The sequence below is a fragment of the Neofelis nebulosa genome, chromosome 14, assembly GCF_028018385.1.
Source record: "Neofelis nebulosa isolate mNeoNeb1 chromosome 14, mNeoNeb1.pri, whole genome shotgun sequence".
In the NCBI taxonomy this organism is placed as follows: Eukaryota; Metazoa; Chordata; class Mammalia; order Carnivora; family Felidae; genus Neofelis; species Neofelis nebulosa.
In genome coordinates, this window is record NC_080795.1 from 68,312,116 (window position 1) to 68,334,957 (window position 22,842).

Below are 22,842 nucleotides of genomic sequence, written 5' to 3' on the forward strand. Positions count from 1 at the left end.
AAGCAGCCTGTAGGATATGTGTGTGTGTGTTTATGTGTGCGTGTGAATATTTTAATATACATATTTGTATATATATTTTAATATGTATTTTAAATGAATGCTTTATGTGTTGAGATGATTCACTGGTGAGGCAGAGATAGTAAGGTGTGAGCATGGGAGCCTCCGCAAATCCTGGGAGATACTCAAGGGGACTATGGGGCAATTATGAGCGTTTAGAAAATGCGTCCCTTCCGATCAGCATAGCTCATGCTGATCCTGGCAGAACAGAAGAAGATGTCTCTGGTCAGCAGGGGCACATGATTGGGAAATCCAGGCTGCACTCTGCTGGCTGAGCCCTCTGCCCCAGTGTGGGGTGGTACCCACGCAGAGGACAGGGTACTCTTTTCTAGTTAGCATCTAAAGGTGTCCTATGGGCTGGTGGGGCCCTGCCTGATAGACCTCCTAATTTATCCAGAATGGTTCCAGAATGTTGCTTCAGTTATCTATTGCTGTGTGACGAACCACGCTAAAACTAAGGGGGTTAACAATTCTGTAGATCAAGAGTTCAGAAAGGGCACGGTGGGGATGGCTCTTGTTTGTTCTGGGTTCGTTCTGGGCGCCTCAGCTGGGAAGGCAGGGATGGCTGGGGCTGAAGGATCATTCTCAAGATGGCTTCCTCACTCACCTGTCTGGCACCTGGGCTGGGACGGCTGTGGGACAGGTTCCACCGTGTCTGTCCTCTGAAGGGTCTCTGGAAGGCCTACCTGTGGCCTCTCCAGCACTGTGTCCTCAGGGTGGACAGAATTCTTACCTGCCACACAGGGCTCCAGTGAACATGTGTCCCCGTGAACAAAGCAGGTGTCACATCTGCCCTTTTAGTAGAAGTCTCAGAGAGGCATTTTTGCTGTACTTGATTGGTCAAAGCAGTCATGAACATGCCCAGATTTGAGACTCCCTGCCTCTCAAGGGGAAAAGTGGAAGAGAAGTTGCAGTGATATTTAAAAAAAAAAATTTTTTTTTAATGTTTATTTATTTTTCAGAGAGAGAGCGCGCAAGCAGGGGAGGGGCAGAGAGAGAGGGAGACATAGAATCTGAAGCAGGCTCCAGGCTCCGAGCTGTCAGCATAGAACCCGACGCGGGGCTGAACTCACAAACTGCGAGATCATGATCTGAGCCAAAGTTGGGCGCTTAACTGACTGAGCCACCCAGGCGCCCAGCAGTGATAATTTTAAAACTGCCACAGCGGTCTTCTGTGAAGAGAGAAGGGCAGCCATCATAACTAGACCATCCCACTCTGTCTAGATTGGGGTTGTCTGTTTTCCAGGTTCTGATCCTCTCTCTTTTCTGCTATCTGTGTGTGTGTGTCTCATGGAAGAGAGGCTGTCAAGGGAGCATTTCTGCAGAAGCAAACTCAAAGACCTCCAGGGGCTGGGCTGCTAATGTGTGAGGTGACAGGTGTCCCACAAAAAGGAGCAGTGAGGACTACGGTGAATTAGACAGGGCATGCCTCACTCCTGCAGTGGCCTCGCAGATTGGATCTGGCCTGGGAGCTCCTGGCCTGTGACTCCTGACGGTGAATAAAAGAATCAGTGTTAGAGATGGGTGAGGCCTCAGAGATCATCGGACCAGTGATTTTCAAACTTATTTTCTCTAAAGCAGTGGAAAACTTTTCTCAAAACAAGATCGTACAGAAGAAGCATGATGCAGAACATCTGATAAAGCCTGGAATCCCACACTGGCCTCCTGTTGTCTTCCTAAGGTGCCAACATGGAGCCCTCAGGTTCCAAGGAACCCAGTTTGAAAACCACCAGTTCATATCTTTGTGCAAAAAAAGGAGAAAAGTGAGGTCCAAAGAGGGGAAGTGACTTGCCCAAATTCATACTGGGAGTTAATGGCAGAGATTAATTTGAATGTTAAACAAAGAGACTAGGTCAAGGTCTAGCATAGTGAGGAAACTCAGTAAGTGTGTATTTTTTTCCTGGCTTTTGGGACCTCGTCTTGAACACTATTGTCTTCCTTGGATGTGTCCTGATTTTTTTTGTTGTTGTTCATTTGCTGAGGATTTCGGGTGGGAGCATACTGCATCCTGTATGTGGCTGTGAAGCCTCATGTACCATGAAGCAGGGAATCTCAGCTCCAAGAATTTCCTAGCATTCGAGAGTGGGCAGAATGCTTAGCACCTTCCAAATGTAGCTTCCAAGCACTTACCTGGGCATGAATGAAAACGAACCAAGCCTGAGCTCATGAGAAGCCCAACCTTGTCTAGAAAAATCAATACAGCTTTTCTCCATACTACATAATATGTGAGTTCCTGAAAAGTTGGAGGTAAGTCAATTTTTTCCCCAGTTCAACATGTCCCGAGCAACCCAGCATCAGTTCAGCATCGTGCTGAGGCCAGGGATGGGTACATCCACATCCACATGGATGGCCATGATTCTTGTTTCCGACATTTTTACCAAGCCACATAAGACATACACCAAAGGAGGGGTGCCGGGGTGGCTCAGTCAGTTAAGCTTCTGACTTTTTTTTAGAACATGTTTATTTATTTCTGAGAGAGAGAGAGAGAGAGAGAGAGAGAGAGAGAGAGCGCGCCTGAGTGTGGGAGGGGCAGAGAGAGAGGGAGACACAGAATCCAAAGCAGGTTCCAGGTCCTGAGCTGTCAGCACAGAGGCCGACCCAGGGCTCAAACCCACGAGCCATGAGATCATGGCCTGAGCCGAAGTCAGAGGCCTCACCGAGCCACCCAGGTGGCCCAGCTTCTGACTCTTGATTTCAGCTCAGGTCATGGTCTCACAGTTCATGGGTTTGAGCCCCACATCAGGCTCTGTGCTGAAAGCTCTTGGGATTCTTGCTTCCAGGTTCCTACATTTTTACCAAGCCACATAAAAAATACACCAAAGGAGGGGCGCCTGGGTGGTTCAGTAGGTTAAGCATCTGACTCTCGATTTCAGCTCAGATCATGGTCTCACCGTTCATGAGTTCCAGCCCCGCATTGGGCTCTGCACTGACAGTGGGGAGCCTGCTTGGGATCCTCTCTCTCCTTCTTTCTCTGCCCCTCCCCTGTTCATGCTCTCTATCTCAAAATAAATTTAAAAAAATTATTTAAAAAATGCATCAAAGGAGCTTGCTAATGGTGTCATATAAAATGGTGTCATTTTATAAAATGGGAAGAATTACTTCCTAACTAACACCTTATGTCCTCATTTACAAATATTTGTATTTGTCAATTTGGATTTTCATAGTAAAGGGCTTTTTCAGTTCTGGCATATGGCAAGTCTTTAATGAATGAAAATTTGTTAACTAAAGGAACATAGTTCGAGAACGGTCAAGGAATACCCATACTTGATAATCACATTTGTGTACGGGTACATACCTCAAACATACTTTTCACATATTGGTACCTGTTTGTTTCCATAAGAACCTCCTGGGGGAGGGAAAGTAGGTGTTTATTATGCCATTTCACAGGCAAGATAACTGAGGCCCTGTAATGAGCTTCCTCAAATTAGTATCTGAAAAAGGTCTGATGGAAGTTAAGTCCGGACTTTGCCAGCAGGGGAAGCCCCAGCAATGAGATCAAGACAACTTTAGCTCACTCGTGCCATTGGCTGACCTGATCTCAGCCCTACCAGGTGTACACGTCCATCCCCCGCCAGGCATTCAGGTAGGAGGCCTCAAAAGCTTAAATCCTTTTTTCTTTCCCCACTCGCCCACATCCTGCCACTTTCCAGGGCTGGACATCGAACTCTGAAATCTGGGCCCTGCTCCTTAGCCCCCACATCTGCCCAGATGCCTGTTCTCCCTCCTCACCAACCCCGTGGGTGACGCTCTGCCCTTGAGTACATTTATTTGGTTGACATTTATGAAGCCTCTCCTTTACAGTGGGCACTGGGCCAGGGCCCAGAGATATACTGCCAGATAAAACATGGTCCCTGCCCTCTGGGACTGCTGTTGAGTGGAAGGTGCCTTAAGAGAAAGCTAGGTGGAACACTCAGCAGCACTCAGGAGGACATTTAAATCTGACGGTGGTGCTGGGTGGGGGGGGGGGGGGGGGCGGGAAATCTGAGTGGTGTTTTGAAGAATGAATAGGAGTTCACCAGATTGGCAGGAGAAGGGGAGGGAATTCCATTGAGAGGAACAGCACAGGCAAAGGTGCAGAGGTATGAGTTGCCCTGGCATGTTTAGGACCCTGGCAGGAGCTGACAAGGGGAAGGGAGGTAAGGAGACAAGGTGAGGCTGGGAAGGAAAGCGGGGCCAAGGAGGGGGCCTACATTTCCACACTGTGGTCTGGCTTTCATCTGAGGGTTCCTGCAAAGCCTTAGGCCTGGGCCTGATTTGATCAAATGCCAATTTTAGGAAAAAAGTACTCTGAGAGGTGTGCAGGGAATGGAGTGAGGAGGGAAGGGACACATTTTGTTTGGCATACCACCCTGTCGGCACCTCATGGGTGCACTGGCAGAGTGGGTGCTCACTGTTTGTTGACGGGATGAAGCAGTGACCCAGCAGGCAGCTTACTGAGGAAATCCGGGGGAAGGTCCTAAACAAAGATGGTGAGAATGGAGAGGAGGGGCTGGACGTGGGCAAAGTACAGGGTTTGTCTGAGTCAGGGTCTGGTCGGGGAAACAAAACAGGCCAGGAAGTTCGATGAAGAAAGTTAACAGTGGAGAATTAGTTATAAAAGTGTAGAACAACACGGTACAGGTGTGTGTGTGTGTGGGGGGATAACCCAGAGATCAGCAACATCAGGAAGCTACTGCCACCCTAGGGCTGGAGGGACAAAAGTGGTGTCATCCCAGGAACCAGAGTCCCTAGAGTAAGCCAGGAGTGAAGAGGGAGGGGTGCCAAGGTTGGGGTCCCCAAGGAGCAGACTCAGACATGGAGGCTAATGCTCTTGGAAGGGAAGGGAATGGACAGGGTTGGCCAGAGGGAAAAGCTGGGCTCAGTGCAGTCTCAAGGAGGGCCTCAGGTGACCCTACATGGGAGGTCTGAAGCTAGGATGCCCTTCAGAGCCCAACCAAGTTGGGGCAGGGAGGCGGGACCTTTATACTCCAGCCACTGGATATAGACCTCCAGGCAAGGTAGCTCTTCTCAGTCAAGGCAGTTTTCAAAAACGGGTCCCAAAAGGCATCCTGGCAGGAGGGGGCGGATAAATTCTTCAGTCCAGAAGCAGAATCTGGTGGCACGTCCCAACAGCCGTACAGAGGGGCTGCCCAGGTGGGGCTGGAGCCGCAGAAGTATAGCCAGTGCCCCGAGCAGAGAGAAAGGGAAGAAATAACTGCTACTCACCTCCCCATCGGGGGTAGGGCCTCCCACTGGGAAACTGGGCTGGAAGCTGGTGGGCAAGAGCCTGGGAAGAGTTGGCAAGGGGAAGCCCCAGGGAGCTGCACAGGGGAGAGCAGGGGCCGGCTCTGAGAGGTCTGGGGTGGCCCCAGAGACTGGCTGTGGGGAATGGGGGAAAAGGGCGGATTGGAGGGGAAATGAGTGCCCTGGAGGGTGGGTGGGGTGGATGGTGGGGACGCCTTTCTCTCAGAAGGTGCAATGAGGAAGAGTAGCCTTGGAGGAAGAAGCTGATGGCTCACGTGGTGTTCGCCATCCAAATGCAGGTGCCTAGCTGGCAGCTCAGTGGTTCTTAAATACTGGCACAGAATGAACGTGAAAGAAGGAAAACCTCAGGTAGGCTCTCTCCTGGCCACAGGACCAAGTAAACCTCCTCAGCATGGCACTGGAGCCCCCCAAGACTTCTGCAGGCTCAGCTCCCACCACCTGTGCAAGCCCCTTGGCCTCACTGAGCCCACCTTGAGTCCCCCACTACTCCCCATTCATACCCGCTGCTTGCTGCCCCCCCACCCCCCGGCCCCCCACAGCAACAATCTCAAAATCCCACACATTCCCCAGGTCAAATGCTGCCTCTAGATGGGACTCCCCCCTAGTCCTCTTTTCTCCCAAACACATTGTAATCCCTCCCATGAGTCTCCATGAGTGCTTCAGAGCCTGAAATCACCACTTACTACCTACTGGACTCCAGCAAGGAACTTACAAATCTGCAGGTTTCTTTCTCTCTGAAATGGGACAAAAAATAACCCCACAGGCTGACTGTAAAACCGAAGGGATTATGCATAAAGTGCTAAGAACAGTCCCTGACACATTATGTTAGCAATTATTGTTAGCATTTATTAATGTTAGCAATTATTTGCATTTTCATCTTCTGATCCCCGGCATCTGGCCCTTAGTAGATGCTTAATTAGTGTTTGTTGAACGTATGGAGATTTAATATTAAAAGGATTTATCCTTGGGGCTCGAGCTGGTTTTAGAAAATTAAGCGTTTAGCAGGAGTGAGTTCAGAGCCTCTCTGATAGAGTTATCTCTGTCGGACGTCTAGAGACTCCAAGTTGACCCGGATCTCTCAAAAAAGAGAAACTACAGATTTTAAATTCCTTTTTCAAGGAGGTTTTTTGGTGCAGGGTCTGACACACATTTCATGCTCACCCAAATCACGTTGCACGAATGTACGCACACAACCTGGCAGGGATGTCCTGGTGTAGGCAGTATCACAGTCGGTGGCCAGAATGACTTCTACTCCCCTACCCGCCCACCACGGAACCAGGGCTGGCACCGGGCCCCAGACCCTGCTCCGCGTGCGGAGGCCGGGAAGGGGGCAGGAATCCGGCGGCAGCCACGTGGGCCCCTTCCGCTAGCTCCCCACATCCTTTGTTTCCCACCGGCCCCGGCTCAGGAAGCTCTTTCTGCTAGTCACCGCGAAGGGGCGGCCCAGGAGCCTGGAGAAGCTATTTCCGTGCAATCCGGGAGGGCGGCAGGCGCGGGAGGGGCGTGGAGGTGGAGGCAGCGCAGAAGGCCCAGTGTTTGCTTTTATTTCATCCAACAGAAGGTTCTATTTGTGGAAGCGAACAGACGCTGGGGATTAGAGCTGGGAGGGGGAAGGAAAAGGAAAAAAAAAAAAGCCACATCCACTACCACGCACAGGTCTTCCCCGGAACTACCGCGTGGGGGTGAATGACTGATTCTGGAATTCATCACCTTTCCTATCCTGCCTTCCTCTGGCTGCAGCGGGGCCTGGGCGGCGCCCACGGCTCCAATCGGAGGTCTCAAGGCGCGGGGCGGTGGGGGTTCCCTGAAGCGAACAACGTAACCGTCCGGCTGCAGCGAGCTGCTGGTGCAGGGAACTGTGGTGCGCGCGCCCATAGTCCATTGTGCTCGGTGTGAATGGGGAACGCGCACCAATCAGCGGTCGCTTCGTCCCCCGCGGCCCCGCCCCTCCCGCCCACTTCCCCGGGACGCTGACGTCACGGGAACTTTTCCTCCGCCCCCTCCCCCGGCAGCTCAAGCTGGGCCGCTGGCCTGCGGGAGGGCGCGCGCCGCCTCCTGCCCAGCCCGGGGCCGGGGGTGCGCGCGCGTCCCAGCCGGCTCGGGACACACCACCTGCGCCCGAGCGCGCGCAGCTCGGAGCATCCCCAGCCTTCGGGCCACCCCCATTGCCCCCGCCGACCCAGCTCCACCTCCTCCCCCCCGCCCCCCCCCGAGCCTCCTCCCTCCGCTTCGGTGACTGCTTGCCGGGCGGCAGGGCCCGAGTCGTCGCAGCCACCTCATTGCTCAACCCGGCTTCCCAACTGTTTACACAGCCCGGCCTGTGAGTGTGTGTGTGTATACAGCGTGAGTCACCGAGAGGCGGAGGAGGTGGAGGAAAAGGAGAAGGAGGAGTGCACTGGCCGGGATCCGTGCGGCGCACACACTCACTCACTCACTCACTCACACTCAGTCACTCTCTCCGAGCGCGTCTCGCTCGCTCACACACACGCCGGGAGCCCAGGAGCGCGCAGGATCTCGAGCGCCGCGGAAAAGTTGCTCCGGCTTTCTCTCCGGGACTTGGGCTTTGGGAAGTGCATTTGCTCCGCCGCTCCACCGAGCCTGCGGAATCCTGCCCTCGCGGCTCGGGACGTTGGGAACACCAGCCGCCGCCTCCTCCGCCTCCGGGACTGTCGGCGGTCTCGACAACAATAGCGGCAGCCGCCCGGGGCCAGGCGCCCCAAGCCGGTGCCCGCGGGGCTCCCGGGACCCGAGCCGGCCTCTGCTCCCCGGACGCGCGGCCGGCGTGCTTCCAGCGGGCAACGCGAGCGCCCGGGAGCGGCTCCTGCCTTGACCCCCGTGGGGGCCGAGCCGAGCTCCGTCTGCAAAGTCCATCCCGCCGGCTGGAGTAGGACGCGGCGCCGGCTCCGAGCCCTCAGCGCCTTTCCGCGCGGATCCCGGGACATACAAAGCCGGGGCCGGCCCGGCCCGGGACGGGATGCGGGTCGGTCCGGTGCGCTCTGCCATGAGCGGCGCCTCGCAGCCCCGCGGCCCGGCCTTGCTGCTCCCGGCCGCCCGGGGCGCCCCGGTCAAACGCCTTCTGGACGCGGACGACGCGGCGGCCGTGGCGGCCAAGTGCCCGCGCCTCTCCGAGTGCTCGAGCCCGCCGGACTACCTCAGCCCCCCCGGCTCGCCCTGCAGTCCGCAGCCGCCGCCCGCCGCGCCGGGGGCTGGCGGCGGCTCCGGGAGCGCGCCGGGGCCCAGCCGCATCGCCGACTACCTGCTGCTGCCCCTGGCGGAGCGCGAGCATGTGTCCCGGGCGCTGTGCATCCACACGGGCCGCGAGCTGCGCTGCAAGGTAGGCACCCCCGGGTCGGGACCCGCCGGGGCGGTGCGGGAACGCGGTAGCCCGCAAAGATGCTTGGGGGGTCTCGCCCTCCGGCGCCGGGAGCCTCAGGTGGCACCTGCGGTGACTCGAGCGTGGTAGGCGGCATTTGGCCAGGTTCACCCTTTGGGTGATTGAGGGGTTTCGGACGGGGTGGTATAATGGGGGCTCTGCGAGCAGGAGGAAGTGCGGTGTTCGGTGGCTTTATCTCTGTTCTTTCCGTAGCGCCCAGTTGAGCGCACGGCGTTCCAAATAAGTTGTGGAATTGAAATGGATTCCAGGGCCATGCCATTCCCCTTCTCTCATTCTCCTCGCTTCCCCCGCCCCTTGTCCTGGAAGGACGCCCTGCAGTGGGTGCCTCCTTGGAGCTTGGAGCAGCTGGCGGCTCTCTTGCTGGGGTTTCAAGGCACCCGGGCTCAGCTGTGGGTGGTGAGGGAGTGGGAGGATCGTGTCAGGCTCGGGTCTTGGGGATTCCGGCTTGAACCCGCACCCCCGGGGATGAGAACCTCATCCCCGCTCCCCACCCCACCCCACCCCACCCCGACCCCAGAGATTGGTCTGAGATGGCCTTCCAGTCTGGGCGGGGGATTTGCCTGGCGCGGAAATGTTGGAAAGCCCACACCGGCTAGGAACCCTCGCTTCCATTCATGTCTTTATTTTCCGGCCAGCGATTTTCTTTTGAATATGAGAGATTCCATTCCGGAGGAGGTAGAACTCCTAGAAACGGGGTCCTCCCGCGTGCTCCTCCGGCGCCCACAGACGCAGAACATTTCCCGCAGCCCAGCCTTTGCGAGCCTGTCTCCCGTCTCGGACCTCCCCGAGGATCGTCCGGGCTGCTCCCTTTCAACCCCGAAAGATAGGGTCACCCCTCAGTTGAAGTCGCTCTTGGGTTTTCCGCAACTCACCTGAACTCCACCCGCGTTCCCCTCCCTGGGCTTGCTGCTGCCACCTACTGTCCGACCTGAATGAAATTCCAAATGCCATCTCAAGCCCAGTGGAAAGGGGGGAAAATCTTTCCTTCTCTGGCCCCCGGGCTCAGAGCGGTTAGGGGAAGATATGTGTGTGGGGTGGGGTGGGGTGAGGGAGGGGGGCGGCAGAGAGATTTTTCTAGCTGGTGCTAGGGCAGCCAGGCCTCAGAGGTGGGGTGGGTCTGGCCATTGTGCAACCCCTTCCAGTTCCTCTGAGCAGATAATAGCTGAATCCAGATGGTGACAGCCCATGTGTCACCGTTTCCAGTTGAGTCTAGGATATGAGTAACCGGACTAAACAAAAGGCGCTTAAAGAGACCAGCTAGCTTCTGAGAGGAGATACTACCCATTTTCCTGGTGAAGGTGGGGCCAAGGAAGGGGGGGGAGATAAACAAACAAATGAAAAAATCTTGGACAACATCCCATACCCCTCCTGTGACAATTTTAACTCAAGGCCGCTTACACCTGAGTCAGACTGTAGGCAGGTTGTTTAAGGCTGTGTTGTCACAGCCTTTCTTCGAGTCATCTGTTCCTTCTGACTAATGACAGATCTTCATGTTCCCCAGCCCCTCCAAGCTTCCACTTGGAGGTTGCAGACTGGCCACATGCTGTGCCCTCTGTGCTGAGCACTTTGGGTCTGCAGGAGGTCATGCATTTTCAAGGACTGCTTTTTCACTCCTGGAGATCCCAGGGGGCTCCTGCAAACAAGGGAGGGCCACAGAGGGCTGGGGCTTTAGGGCTTAGCTCTCCTGTGCAGATGGCCTCAGATGGCCTCATGAAAGGAGGTGACACATATATGGATGCTTTTAAACCATCCATATTGTAATTCAGTGGTTATTTGCTAGCCCAGAGCCCTAGATGTTGCCATTCTGCGGTGTTAGAGGCAGGTGGGGCGGCAGAGATTGGGGGGGGGGCAGGTGTGAATGAAAGGAGCCTTGCTGTTGAGCACAGCCCAATGATTGAGAGCTGCAGCCTCGGATTTAGACGGCAGCCTCTGTTTTCCTAGCCTCCTAAATCGGTCCTCTTCTCTCTGCAGGTGTTTCCCATTAAACACTACCAGGACAAAATCAGGCCTTACATCCAGCTGCCATCACACAGAAACATCACTGGCATCGTGGAAGTGATCCTTGGGGAAACCAAGGCCTACGTCTTCTTTGAGAAGGACTTTGGGGACATGCACTCCTATGTGCGAAGCCGGAAGAGGCTGCGGGAAGAGGAGGCTGCACGGCTCTTCAAGCAGATTGTGTCCGCGGTGGCCCACTGCCACCAGTCGGCCATCGTGCTCGGGGACCTGAAACTTAGGAAATTTGTCTTCTCCACGGAGGAGAGGTGAGCAGCCTCCGCAGCTCCTCCTGTGGCCTTTCAGGGCGCAGTTAGGTGCAGTTAGGTGCAGAGTGTTGGTTCAAATCAGAGCCAAGGGCTCAGATGTCCCAGACTTAGTATTTAGAAGTCCTCTCCTGAGGAGCCGTGGCCAAGGATGGTTTATTCTGCACTCTCGTGGATGTGGCCTGGGGACATCTTGGTGCTTCTTTCTGTGGGATGTCATATGATGACAGGATGCCCTCCCCACTTCCACTCCAGGATCAAGTTTATTCCCCATTGTTGTCAGAAAGGTCAGTTCTTCTGGGGTGCGGATGTCACCCTGCCCATCACAACCTGGACCCCTAAAGGAAGTTTTCAAGTCCTTGCTTCTACCAAGTGGGGCCTTTTTTTTTGTACCTCGAAAGTATCACAGAGCTAAACCGTTGTATTTGCAGAACTGTGCCCTCCTCCTCTGTACCATATTCCTGTTTCCTTTCAGGCTGGCCCCCAATCCTTTCTTTACATCATCTGGTGACTTTTTAGACCTTTTGTTTGGATACATCTTCAGAAAATAGCCACATTGAATAATAAATGGAAGTTGGCTGGAATTGGTTGCTAAGTATAGATCATGACTTACCTCATAAAGGACAAGATGAGCTTGATAAGAGAATAATGAGACACTAAGATTCAGACTTGTGGTTTCAGACCAGGGAATTCAGGAAGCCGCAGGAGATAAACCTCACCTGATTGTAAGAGGTGGGCCACATCCCTTATGGGGAGGTTAAGAGCAGTACCCTTGGAGAATTGTCGAGGGGTGCGCATGATTTTGTTGTAGCTTTTCATGTGGGGCTTTCCCCCACCTGTGCACTTTTACCCTTACCTCCAGATCGTAGGAAAGATTACGGGGTTGAGTGGCCATAAAGCATGGCTTTGTATCTGACCTTGCAATACTTATTGGAACATACCGATTAGCAAAGAAAAGCCAAGTGTTTGCAATGGAGAAGTTTCCAATTCCTGGAACATGCTCCTTTGATATGTTGATGTGTTTTCTGAAACATGCCTTACACACCTCCTTACCAGCTTTTGAAATCTGCATTGCACAGGCGAATGTCATGTGCACGGAGTTTGGCAACCCGAGGGTTAAGCAATGGCAGGCTGACGCTATTCGTGTAACCAGCACAGGTGCAGGGTTTTAGTACTACAGCAGCCAATCAGCGGCAGACAGTGCGGGTTGAGTCATATTTTCCGTTTACAGAACCAATGGGTATTTTACATAACGACGAGGAGGTCAGGCTGAGGACATACCGAAGTTAGCACATGTATACTACACTCCAGGGAACAGGAAGGCAGGAAGGAAAAAAAAAAAAACAAAAACAGCCAGACCTTTGAGAGGAAAAGAAATTGACCCATTAGCCAGTACCAAATGTTTGCATTTGACTTCACTACAAGTGACTGACTGATACCAGGGCTATTTCAGAGAAGCAGGAAAGAGCATAAACTGCCAGCAGATCATAGAGGTTCCCCCCACTGGCTCTGGGTTTGGGGGGAATCTGTGAACCGTGGGTGGCTGGTTCTGAATAAGGAGGCACCCGCACCTTCGTAAGAGCCTCTGATTACAGATGTTTCAGACTTCAGCTGTTACCTGGACAGATAACCCCCCACATAGAGTAAATCTTAGGTGTTGAGGTACCATCCACATGTACGGATGTCTGTAGGCCCCGCAACCTTCAAATCCATTAGCCACTTGTGTTTGCTCACATGACCTCTCAGCCCAGGCTAAGTGTTCTTTGCAATTAAACACCCCAATAAATGTAATTAACATTCCTGGCCCCTATCTCAACACAGTTACCGCGGCCTGGGCCCAGGTGGACAGAGTTCCCTTTGTGTGTGTATGTCAGCGTGACCTATGTGCATAATAGCAGTGACTTTGGGCCCCATGTTCTGTGATGCCAAGTGTGGGCCCATGTCGCCCTGGCAGTTTAATGGCATAAGAATAAGATCGGCCTGTAGGATGCTCCGGGCGGGGTGGGGTGGGGGGGCTGAAGAGGTGGGATACACTGTTCTTCCCTGATACCGTGTGTAGAAAAACGTTAGCAATTCCCCTGAGACCGGCTCCCACTTCTGCAATGTGAACTTTGTAAATTGTGTAACCCTATTAGGATATCTCTTCTAAGCTCTAGCATAATGAATAGTATCTGGGGCTTTGCATCATACCCTCCCGCCCCAGGCTCTCTCTCGATACTTTGCAAATGTTTATTGCGGTCTGTATTGGTTTGTGAAATCCCGAGTCCTGGGTGGTTGCAGGGCACTGCTTACTGGATGAAGGGGTAAATGGCATTCCTTGGGCCCTTGCCTTTAGTGCCTGTGGGCACTGTTAATAGAGAAGGCCTTGTTTTTCATAGCAGCTGATCTGGAAGTAATAGCTTGTTTCCTCTCCTGCAGAAGCCAGCTCAGACTGGAAAGTCTAGAAGATACACACATAATCAAGGGAGAAGACGACGCTCTGTCAGACAAACATGGCTGCCCAGCCTATGTGAGCCCCGAGATTCTGAACACCACGGGGACCTACTCTGGAAAGGCAGCAGACGTTTGGAGCCTGGGGGTGATGCTCTATACCCTTTTGGTGGGACGATACCCCTTCCATGACTCAGACCCCAGTGCCCTCTTCTCCAAAATCCGCCGTGGACAGTTCTGCATTCCTGAGCACATTTCCCCCAAAGCCAGATGCCTCATTCGCAGCCTCCTGAGACGGGAGCCTTCCGAGAGACTCACTGCTCCTGAGATCTTACTCCATCCCTGGTTCGAGTCTGTCTTGGAACCTGGATACATCGACTCAGAAATAGGAACTTCAGACCAGATTGTTCCAGAGTACCAGGAAGACAGTGACATTAGTTCCTTCTTCTGCTAATCCCAAAACCTCAGAAACCTCAATTCTCACACATAGCATTTCCATTTCTAAAGATGGACAGGCCTTTTGGCGTGGTGCCAGCCAGACATGCGATGGCGTAAAGACGGTAGCTGCTGAACTCAACGTGGCCCCCCCCCCCCCACTTATTTGTTATGATGAGTGACTGTATTGATCAGAGCGGCACACGCTCTGATCGGCTGCCCCGCAAAGTTGTTTCCCTTCTCAATGAACCGTCAGCAACTGTCCCGCTGTCAGATGCAGGGGTCGGGGCTGGTGGGTTCTGCGTCTTCATAGGTGGCAGAGAGTATGGATATCCTACAGGGCGTGTGGTCAAGTGAAAGGAACTCCAGCATTTTAAAGGGAGAGGAAGTGAGTCGCACAGTGGCATTTTGGGCAATAACCGTATTTTAGCAGGGTGACAAATCATTTGGGCCAATGAACCTGCCATCTTTGAACTTGTCTTTGGGAGCTAGACGTTTGCTACCCCAGCTTCTCTATTGGAAAGTTCATTTTTGGGGGGGGGTTGGTTTAACACACACCCTTTCTTCACACTCACAGTTACCAATGACCCTGCTCCATTTTTGGAGCAGACTGTTTTTGGAGCAGAGGAGCCTGCCTGAACTACGAACCCAGACTCTCCTCCATTTCCTGCCAAGACCTCATTTGCACTAATGCCTTCTATCTGACCTTGAAACGTCCCCTTCTTTGCTATCAGCACTTACCAGCTAACCGTGGAGAAGTATCACAAGAGATTCGAACTCCTGGCTATTTCGGAACTCTAAGCTCAGAGAGACTGCAGATTTTTAACGTTAATTTGAGCACTTGGAAACCGTTAGCTTCGTTGGTTCCCCTGAAACGGGTCAGCCTTTATCCTTTTTTCCCCAAGACCATCTCAGGGTGGAGCATTTTGTCTAGGAGAAGAAAGATAGGGAGACTCCTCGCCTCTCCCAAGAGCAAATGGTAAACCTCTCTGTGCTTCAGCGAAAGTGGAGTTTGGATAGTCTTAGATGACTCTCAGACCCACGCATCCCCTTCATGGATATGGTCTGCCCCTGGTGTTGTGTGTCACGTCTGCAGTTTTGCATGATGGGTTGTTAATATTTTAAATTTGATGTGGTTTATGAATACATCTCTATGATCAGCATCTGGAGTGAAATAGCCCCAAATCTTTCAAGTTGGAAGAGACTTTCAAAGTATCCAGTCCAACTTTTTTCCTCTCTCTGCCATCTCCCAAAGCAGAACCCCGCCCCCCACAACTTAACCTTCCTTCAGGTGGGAATCCAGCATCTGTTTGAATGCCTCCAGAGATGGGAACTCACTACCTACGAAAGACATTGCTTAACAGAGAAACTGCAACTCGCATTAAAAATGAAAAAAAAAAAAAACAAAAAAAAAAACAAGAACCCAAGAAATATCAGTAAATGTCTCAGTACTGAAATCAGGTGGTTAAACGGGTAAACCGAACATACTGTATTTTGAGAAATGGCACAGAGACAGGCAGGCCATCTTCAAGGGCTCCGCCTAGGCAGACAACTAACCTGCATTGTGAGAATGTTGTCAATACCTCACGTACTGTGTACTTTGTATATATATTCTACCTTTTATACCTGTTGTCCGATATGTGTTGTTGTTTTGGCTCTGAGGCTTGGTTTGTTGTCTGTGTCTGTCTGAATAACCTGCGTGTCTAAAACCACGTGAAATGTGAATGATTATTGGCAATATTACCTTGACAGAATCATGGGACTCGGAGAAGAGGGAGGGCAGAGGCCTCTTGTCGCACTAACGCGCTCGTGGTTGCTCGACTGTTGTATCTGTGATACGTTACCCGGCTGAGGACTCCGGGCTGGCTGGGGCTTCTGCCGGGAAAGCTCGAAACACTAGATCCTTCCTGTACATGTGTATATATGTGAACAGTGAGACGACCGTTTCTGACTTGTAGAGAAATTTTAATAAATCGGGTTTCGTAAATAGGCGCAGTGCATTTCTTGGGAGTCCAATCTGCCTTTGCCTTGTGCAATTTCATGCTGGGGATGGAAAGGTCTCTGGCCACAGGGTTTGGAATATCACAGGGGACACACAGAAGTAAACAGATGATTATTATGTATGACCTTTGGCAGAGGAGAACCCTTTCACTTTTTCCACTGAAGTGGGCAAATTCACTTTGATGGGTGAAGCCAGGTTGGTGACATCAGGGTGGGGAGGGCCGAGAGTTGAGACAGAGCCGAGAGACATTAAAGAGGAGCAAACATAAATAAGGCTTGAGTTGGAAGAATCCCTGTGGCTTTTTTTGATGAAAGCTATGGACACTTAGAAAAGTATAGATGTGTATGCAAATCCACCAGAACTTTGAGGTCTTCACGTGACCCTGAGGGCATCCCAAGCTTCCTGCTGGGATCTAGCCTCCCCGCCCCACTGGGGCATTCGGCTTAGTTAAAATGGCTAATTGAGACATTTCCTCCCCCCACCGGAAGTGTAAAATGGAAATAAAGGATGGAAAAACTAAAGGCATTATTTTGAAACAAAGGCAAAGAGAGAAAGGATTTTTATTAGGTTAATACCTTCACTGTTCCATCAGAATCGATTTTAAATGAAATAAATTAGCATCGAGAGTGATTTAAAAAAGAAAAAAACTTTAGGTTGTAAAGTGTAACAAATCTGCAGACAAATGCACACGAAAGTGTTCAGCTCTGAATTTTCACAAACCCAACAGGAAGACAGTGGCAGAACCAGCGGTCGGATCCAGATCACAAAAGACTGCCCGGATCCCAGGAACGTCTCCCCGTCCCTTTCAGTTCCTAAGGGATACCCCTGCCCCGCCCCCACCCCCACACTCCCCGAGGGCCACTCCCATGGGGCAGAATTGTAACTCCTCTTTTAACAGTAAAAATTAGAATGGAAGAAATGAGTTCTAGGTTTAAATGGAAAGGCATACAGAAGTTACAGATGACACAATTGCCTTTTTCTAGGACTCAGGCTGAGATCACCCAAGAACGGAGACCTATGACACCAAAGTAAATGCAACTCAGGCCTCGTGACCCAGGAACTTAAAAGAAATGGAAAAAACACATCAGAGGCAGCGCGGGGTGGGGGGAAATGGCCAAATGCCTGAGTAGCTTAGAAACTTAGGAAGCTGGGGGTTGGTCTGGGGCCATCCCAGGAATAGGACCCTTAAACCCCAAAGTTCCTGGAGCCTCAGAATCTGCATTGTCGTGTCTCCTTGCTCCCACAAATCCAGACGAAGCTCGGCCTAGCTCCCTGGGCATACAGAGAGAGAGGTAATACTTTGGACTTCCCTGAGCTTTTTAATCTAAGGATTTCAAAACACTTTGCAAGCAATTAAGGTTACAACACCTCTGAGTACTGTTGTTACATGCATCGAATGGAGAGAAACATGGGTCAGGATTGGCTGGGGTGACATGTGATGCCGCAGATACATGAATGTAATCTCTTCAAAGGTAGGAACAAATCAGGGGCGATTTCAACCAGTCCCATTATAGAAGTTTGGAACAGGAGTGTGCAAGCACTGGCTGGGAAGCTGATCATTTGTAATTCCCCTTGTGTTCTCAATGAACGAGCAAATCATTCAAGTAACATCTCCATGTGGAACTTTCTAGAAGTGTTACTCTTTCCCTCCCCCACCCAGTTCCCTTCCCCCGTTTATATTCCCAGCAGCTGAGTGAAATAGGCAAGTCAAATATTATTTGCTCCATTTTGTAGACGAGAACACTGAGGCGTGAGTGCCTTTCAGTAGTTACTCAGGAGTAAGCAGCTCGGAGCTGGGACTCGAACTCGGGTCTTTGGACTCCTTGCTCAACGTTGTTGTTGTTGTGTCTGCACACTGTCCCATGAAGTCTTCTGGTAGAATGATGAGTGGAGAAGGTGGTTTGAGATAGTTACAAATACTGAGCCTTTACCCCACTAGTCTCGTCACAACAACCCAGCACATCAGTCATAAAGGTGGGAGATACATAAATCAATAAACACTTAACTGTGTACCTACCATGTGCCAGGAACTGTAGACCCTTGGTAAACAGATGACCCCACCTCAGTCCTCCTAGCTCATGGAATGGGAAGCACCCTGGGGTCAGGGACTGTGACAGTCTTGTTCAGCCTTGGCTCTCCAGAACCCAGAGCAGTGCTTGCCACAAGGAAGGTGTCCAATGTCAACATAGACGGACAGGTGGATGAATGGATGTTGGATGCATGGGTGTCTTCTGGCAGCTCAGGGAACCATGAGCAGGGAAGCAGAAATCTTGTGACTGGGGTATCGTTCTAACTCTGAACCCCTTCTGCTGTATGACTTTGAAGAAGCAGATCTGCCACTGTGGTTCTTATTCACTCATCTTTATATACATTTTAATTTGAAAGAAAGAGAGAGAGCATGAGCGAGGGAGAGGGGCAGAGGGAGAGAGAGAATCTTAAGCAGGCTCCATGCTCAGTGTCGATCCCACGACCCTGGGATCATGACCTAAGCCAAAATCCAGAGCCAGAAGCCCAAACAACTGAGTCACCAGGCACCCCTTTATTTGCTTGTCTTTAAAGGGGAGTGATACTCCTTGATTTCTTCCGTCCCTTCAGCTGCTGTTTTGTGAAAACAGAACGGTTCTGTGATTCTGTGAAAACAGGTCCTATAAGGATCCTTGTCAGACTGACCATGGGAATAGTTTTGTGCTTCCTTTTAAAACAATCCAGCAGAGTGATTGGGTTCCCCGTCTAACTTTACTCTGGACAAGGAAAGGTGTTGTAGGGATGAGGATTATGGAACTGGCTTGTCAGCAGAGCTCTGGCTGGGACAGGGAAAGTGAGTGCTTAGTAAATCACCCCCTTCCTTCTCCTCAAAAAAAAGAGGAGTGGGATCTCCTTACCAACGCCCCACAACTGCCCGTATCAGATTTTGGTGGATTTCTCATGATCCCCAGTGCAGTCAATGACTTGGTGGTTCCTAGAAGGCGCAGAAGAGAAAGATGTAGCCAAACATCACACCTCGATCTTCCTGGATGTTTTATGGCACGCACCTCATTCTCTCTCTCAGCAACCCTGTAAGGTGTGCGATTTGTTCCCATTTAACAGATGGGGATGCTGAGTTCCAGAGGTTGAACAGGCTGCCTGAGGTCCTGTGGCGGGAGCCGTGTGTCAGACTCCAACCCAGGCCTGGTAACTGTAGGTCTTTGTCCATTCCCGTCCTGGGCTTTGCAAATCGAGTCTGACGTGTTAGGCCCGTGACACGTCTTCTTTTTGGAGCAGCCGTTTTGCTGGGGCATTTTCTGCCAGGAAGCGTAATCATGCTGGAGCAGTCCTGGTTTTGGGCTGTGATTTCTACCAGTTGAGATTTATCAACAGACTGCTCAGAGCATACTGAGAGCCTTGAGAAGTGCCTCACGTAAATTAACAAGTGATCACCTCACAGCAGCCCTATCGAGCAGTACCGCTATTGTCCCCTTTTTACAGATGAAGAGCCTGAGGTTCAGAGAAGGTAAGGGATTTGCCCAAAGTCGCACAGCACACACAGCCTTCGTTTGCTAATGAACATACCCAGAGCTCTTACTTCACCATGAAGGCCTATTGTCCCTTTGCTTTTGGAACTGGGAGGGGACTTTCTAAACTTTATAAACTATTTAGTCTTCAGTGCAATGCGATATCCTGGAACAGAAAAAGGATATTAGCGGGGAAATGAGTGAAATCCAAACAAAATCTGGAGCTTAATCGATAATTTGGTGTCAGTGTTGGTTTCTTAGTCGTGACAAATGTACCATGGAAACTTAAAATGGCAACACTGGAGCAGACGCCACGAAGATCTCTACGCTATCTTTGCGACTTTTCTGGAAATCTAAAATTATTCCAAAATGACGAGTTCATGAATAAGAAACACTGAGTCCACACTGCCCCCACTTTCAGCGAGGGGAAATCAAGGCAGAGACCCAGGAGCCACAGCCAGCTAGCAGCAAGGACACGGTGGCCCCAGCCACCCCAAGCCCTGCCCTGCTGGGAGCTGGCTGGTGTGCTGTGCGTGACCTTCCAGAAAGTGTCTAGAGCAGAAAGGGCTGAATGTGAGGCGTGTCCACGGAACGTGTCAGAGGCTCTTCTTGACACAGGACATGACATTTTGAAAAATCAGTTTCGAGGTCTGGCCTTTAGATGGGTGACTACTGAGTGTCTCCGGCAGTTTCCTCATCTGCTCATGGCTCTTGGTCAGCCACCGCCGGTGAGCCAGTCTGGGGGCTGTTCCCCGCCTCACCAGCGCCAAGGCAGCGGGAGTGAGAGGGGAAATTGCTGCACAAGGAAGGATGAGCCCGCCCCGTCTGAAGAGGAAGGCCCGTGGGAGTCGGGGCTCCCGGAACACTCCAGACACGTTTCTCATCCGGGCTCCAAGGCCCGAGGGTGTCTGGTCTCTGGGACGCGGAGAGCCAGCAGACCCGCTCCCTGACTCCCCCGGGGGGACGGTTCCTCACTCTGTGCCCTGCGCCCGGGGAAGGGGGTGGGGTGGGGGTGGGGCGGGGCTGCTGCAGCCCTCAGTGGCCCGGAAGCAGTTCGTTCAGGTTCACCCTCGTGTTAGAGACGGGGAAGCCGCGCCTGACACGGGAAAGAGCGGCCAGTCGGCCGTCGAGGCTCGTTTTGTATCTGGAACTTTCTTTCTCCGTCGCTGGAGTTCCAGTTGGGTGTCTGAGCTCCTGCTGATGAGCATTCTTCTTCCTTCTTCGCTGGGGAAACGAACCTGCGCATGACATTTCCCTGGCAGCCCCCTGAACGCTCCGTATTTCTCGGACGCGCAGCTCAACAGCCGGTGCCTGCCGGGAGCAGAGAGAAGGGATCATTAGAGGCACGAGAGGAGCCCACACGTCCGGAGCTTGGTGCTCGCCCAGCCCTGCTTCAGCACTTGATGAGCACAGACTCGTTTCATTCCCAAGACCCCTCTGTGAGGCAGCTGTCCTTTTTTAAAAAGTTTTCTTCAGTGTTTATTGATTTTTGAGAGAGAGAGAAAAACAGAGCGTGAGCGGGGCCGAGAGAGAAGGAGACACAGAATCCGAAGCGGGCTCCAGGCTCCGAGCTGTCAGCACAGAGCCCGACGCGGGGGCTCGAACTCACGAACTGCGAGATCACAAACTGCGAGATCACGACGTGAGCCACAGTCAGATGCTTAACGGACTGCGCCACCCAGGCGCCCCGGAGGCGGGAATTCTTATTCGTCCCATCTTCCAGGTGAGTACGGGAAAGCCCAGAGAGGTTAAGTAACTTGCTCAAGGTCACACAGGTAGTGAATGGGATCCGAGCGTGGAGCGGCTCACTCTAAAGAGTATGCCTTTAACAGGCGGGTGGCCTGCTGCCCCATTTTGGCGGGCGTCACTTTTTATATTTTATCCGCACAGTTCAAGTCCTACCATGTCTGTGTGCCCCGACCTCTCCTGAGAGAGGATGCTGGGCATTTGACACTTTGCGAAGTTAGCGGTAAAGAGGCAGAGGTTTGAACTTCGGGATTAGAAAGACCGAGCAGCAAAGCCTGGCTCTGTTGCTGATCGGCTGGAGGGCCCGGACAAGCCGCCCGACCGCTCCCTGCCTCGGCCGCAGTCATAACCGAAACGGCAGCGAGAACATCTACAACAGAGGCTGTGGCCGTGAAAAATACGTGAAAAAATGCTGTGTATCCAGCCCCAGCCCCAAGATGCCACACAGCTGGCTTGAAACTCAGGCAGATCGCTTCGCGGTAGAAAGAACCCAGGCTGGGAGGGCAGACAAACCCGGATTTGGATCCCAGCCTAGCTACTTATTTGCTCTGTGACCTTCAGCAAATTGCAAAACCTCTCTGACCCAGAATTTCCTCATCCATAAAATGATACATAACCATAAGAGCTGCAGGCCTCCAGCAGGGTTGGTGATAAATCACATCAAGGGCCCGGTCTGGACGGTAGGCAAGACTAGTGTTCCTCTTGTCATTCTTAAGCATTTTCCCTTCCCTCCTTTGTCTTCCCTGCTCTTTCTCTTCCGGTTCGCGCGCTCGCCAAAGTCAGAGTTTTGGCTGTTTTGGGGCACGGCTTGGAGGGGAGGGTAAAATGGCAGGGAACAGGGCAGTGCCTGGGGGGTCAGCCTTCCTACCACCTGGGGGCCTGCTGACCTTGATCTTAGTCGTTCAGGAGCAAGCAGTCTGGCCTCTCTGACCTCATCCAGCTGTCTAGCTCCTCCGGGGTGTCAGAAAACTCACCCTGGTGGGGGGACGGGTGGGGGGGGGGTGACTTGAAACTGCCATTTTGTGGATACTACGTTGATTCCCAAAACGGAGATCTCACTGGGATCCCACAAGGAGAGAAGGGATCAAAACAATTGGCACATGGCCAGCGTCTGCTGAGGCAGGGGTAGTTCAGTTCTAGCCAGTAGGGTGGCCAAGAGAGGAGCCTGGAGTCACAGAGGCCTGCGGTGTGGCCCAAGTACTTAGCCATCTCAGCTTCAGTTGCCTTATTTGTGAAATGGGGTTAGTGAGAATTCTCACCTCCTGAGACTGTGCAGTTGAAATAAGATCCTGCCTGGAGAGCGTTTCCCTGACATACACAAAATGCACAATAAATGTTGGTTACCAATAACCAGGGTCAAAGATGGTCAGAGGCAGTAAGTCAACCCATCAGAAAAATATACTAAACAATGCTTCTCGTGAGTGGGTGTGGGGATCTTGTTAAGATGCAGATTCTGGGGCACCTGGGTGGCTCAGTTGGTTAAGCCTTTGACTCTGGATTTCGGCTCAGGTCACGATCTCATGGTTTGTGAGTTCAAGACCGGTGCCGGGCTCCGTGGATCCTGCTCGGGGTTCTCTGTCTCCCTCTCTCTCTCTGCCCGTCCCCTGTTCTCTTTCTCTCTCTCTGAAAAATAAATAAATAAACATTTAAAAAAAAAGATGCAGATTCTATTCACTGAGGCTGGAGAGGGGCCTGAGAATCTGCATTTCCAACCCCTTCCCAGGTGAAGTCAATGCCGCTAGCCTACCAGCCACCATCAGAGCAGCATGGGGTTGAAACCCA

The 22,842-nt window shown here is 52.1% G+C and overlaps 1 protein-coding gene and 1 long non-coding RNA gene across 2 annotated transcripts; both read left to right on the top strand.

Moving 5' to 3' along the window:
- Positions 1 to 7,339: 7,339 nt before the first annotated feature.
- On the top strand, positions 7,340 to 15,808 carry TRIB1 (tribbles pseudokinase 1). The gene is made up of 3 exons (XM_058699040.1): positions 7,340 to 8,635; positions 10,667 to 10,959; positions 13,375 to 15,808. The coding sequence occupies exons 1-3, from the start codon at positions 8,276 to 8,278 to the stop codon at positions 13,838 to 13,840; spliced, it is 1,119 nt and encodes a 372-aa protein (XP_058555023.1). The 5' UTR covers positions 7,340 to 8,275; the 3' UTR covers positions 13,841 to 15,808.
- On the top strand, positions 11,250 to 12,755 carry LOC131494609 (uncharacterized). The gene is made up of 2 exons (XR_009253483.1): positions 11,250 to 12,569; positions 12,611 to 12,755. It is a non-coding gene; the product is annotated as an uncharacterized LOC131494609 (long non-coding RNA).
- Positions 15,809 to 22,842: the final 7,034 nt, after the last annotated feature.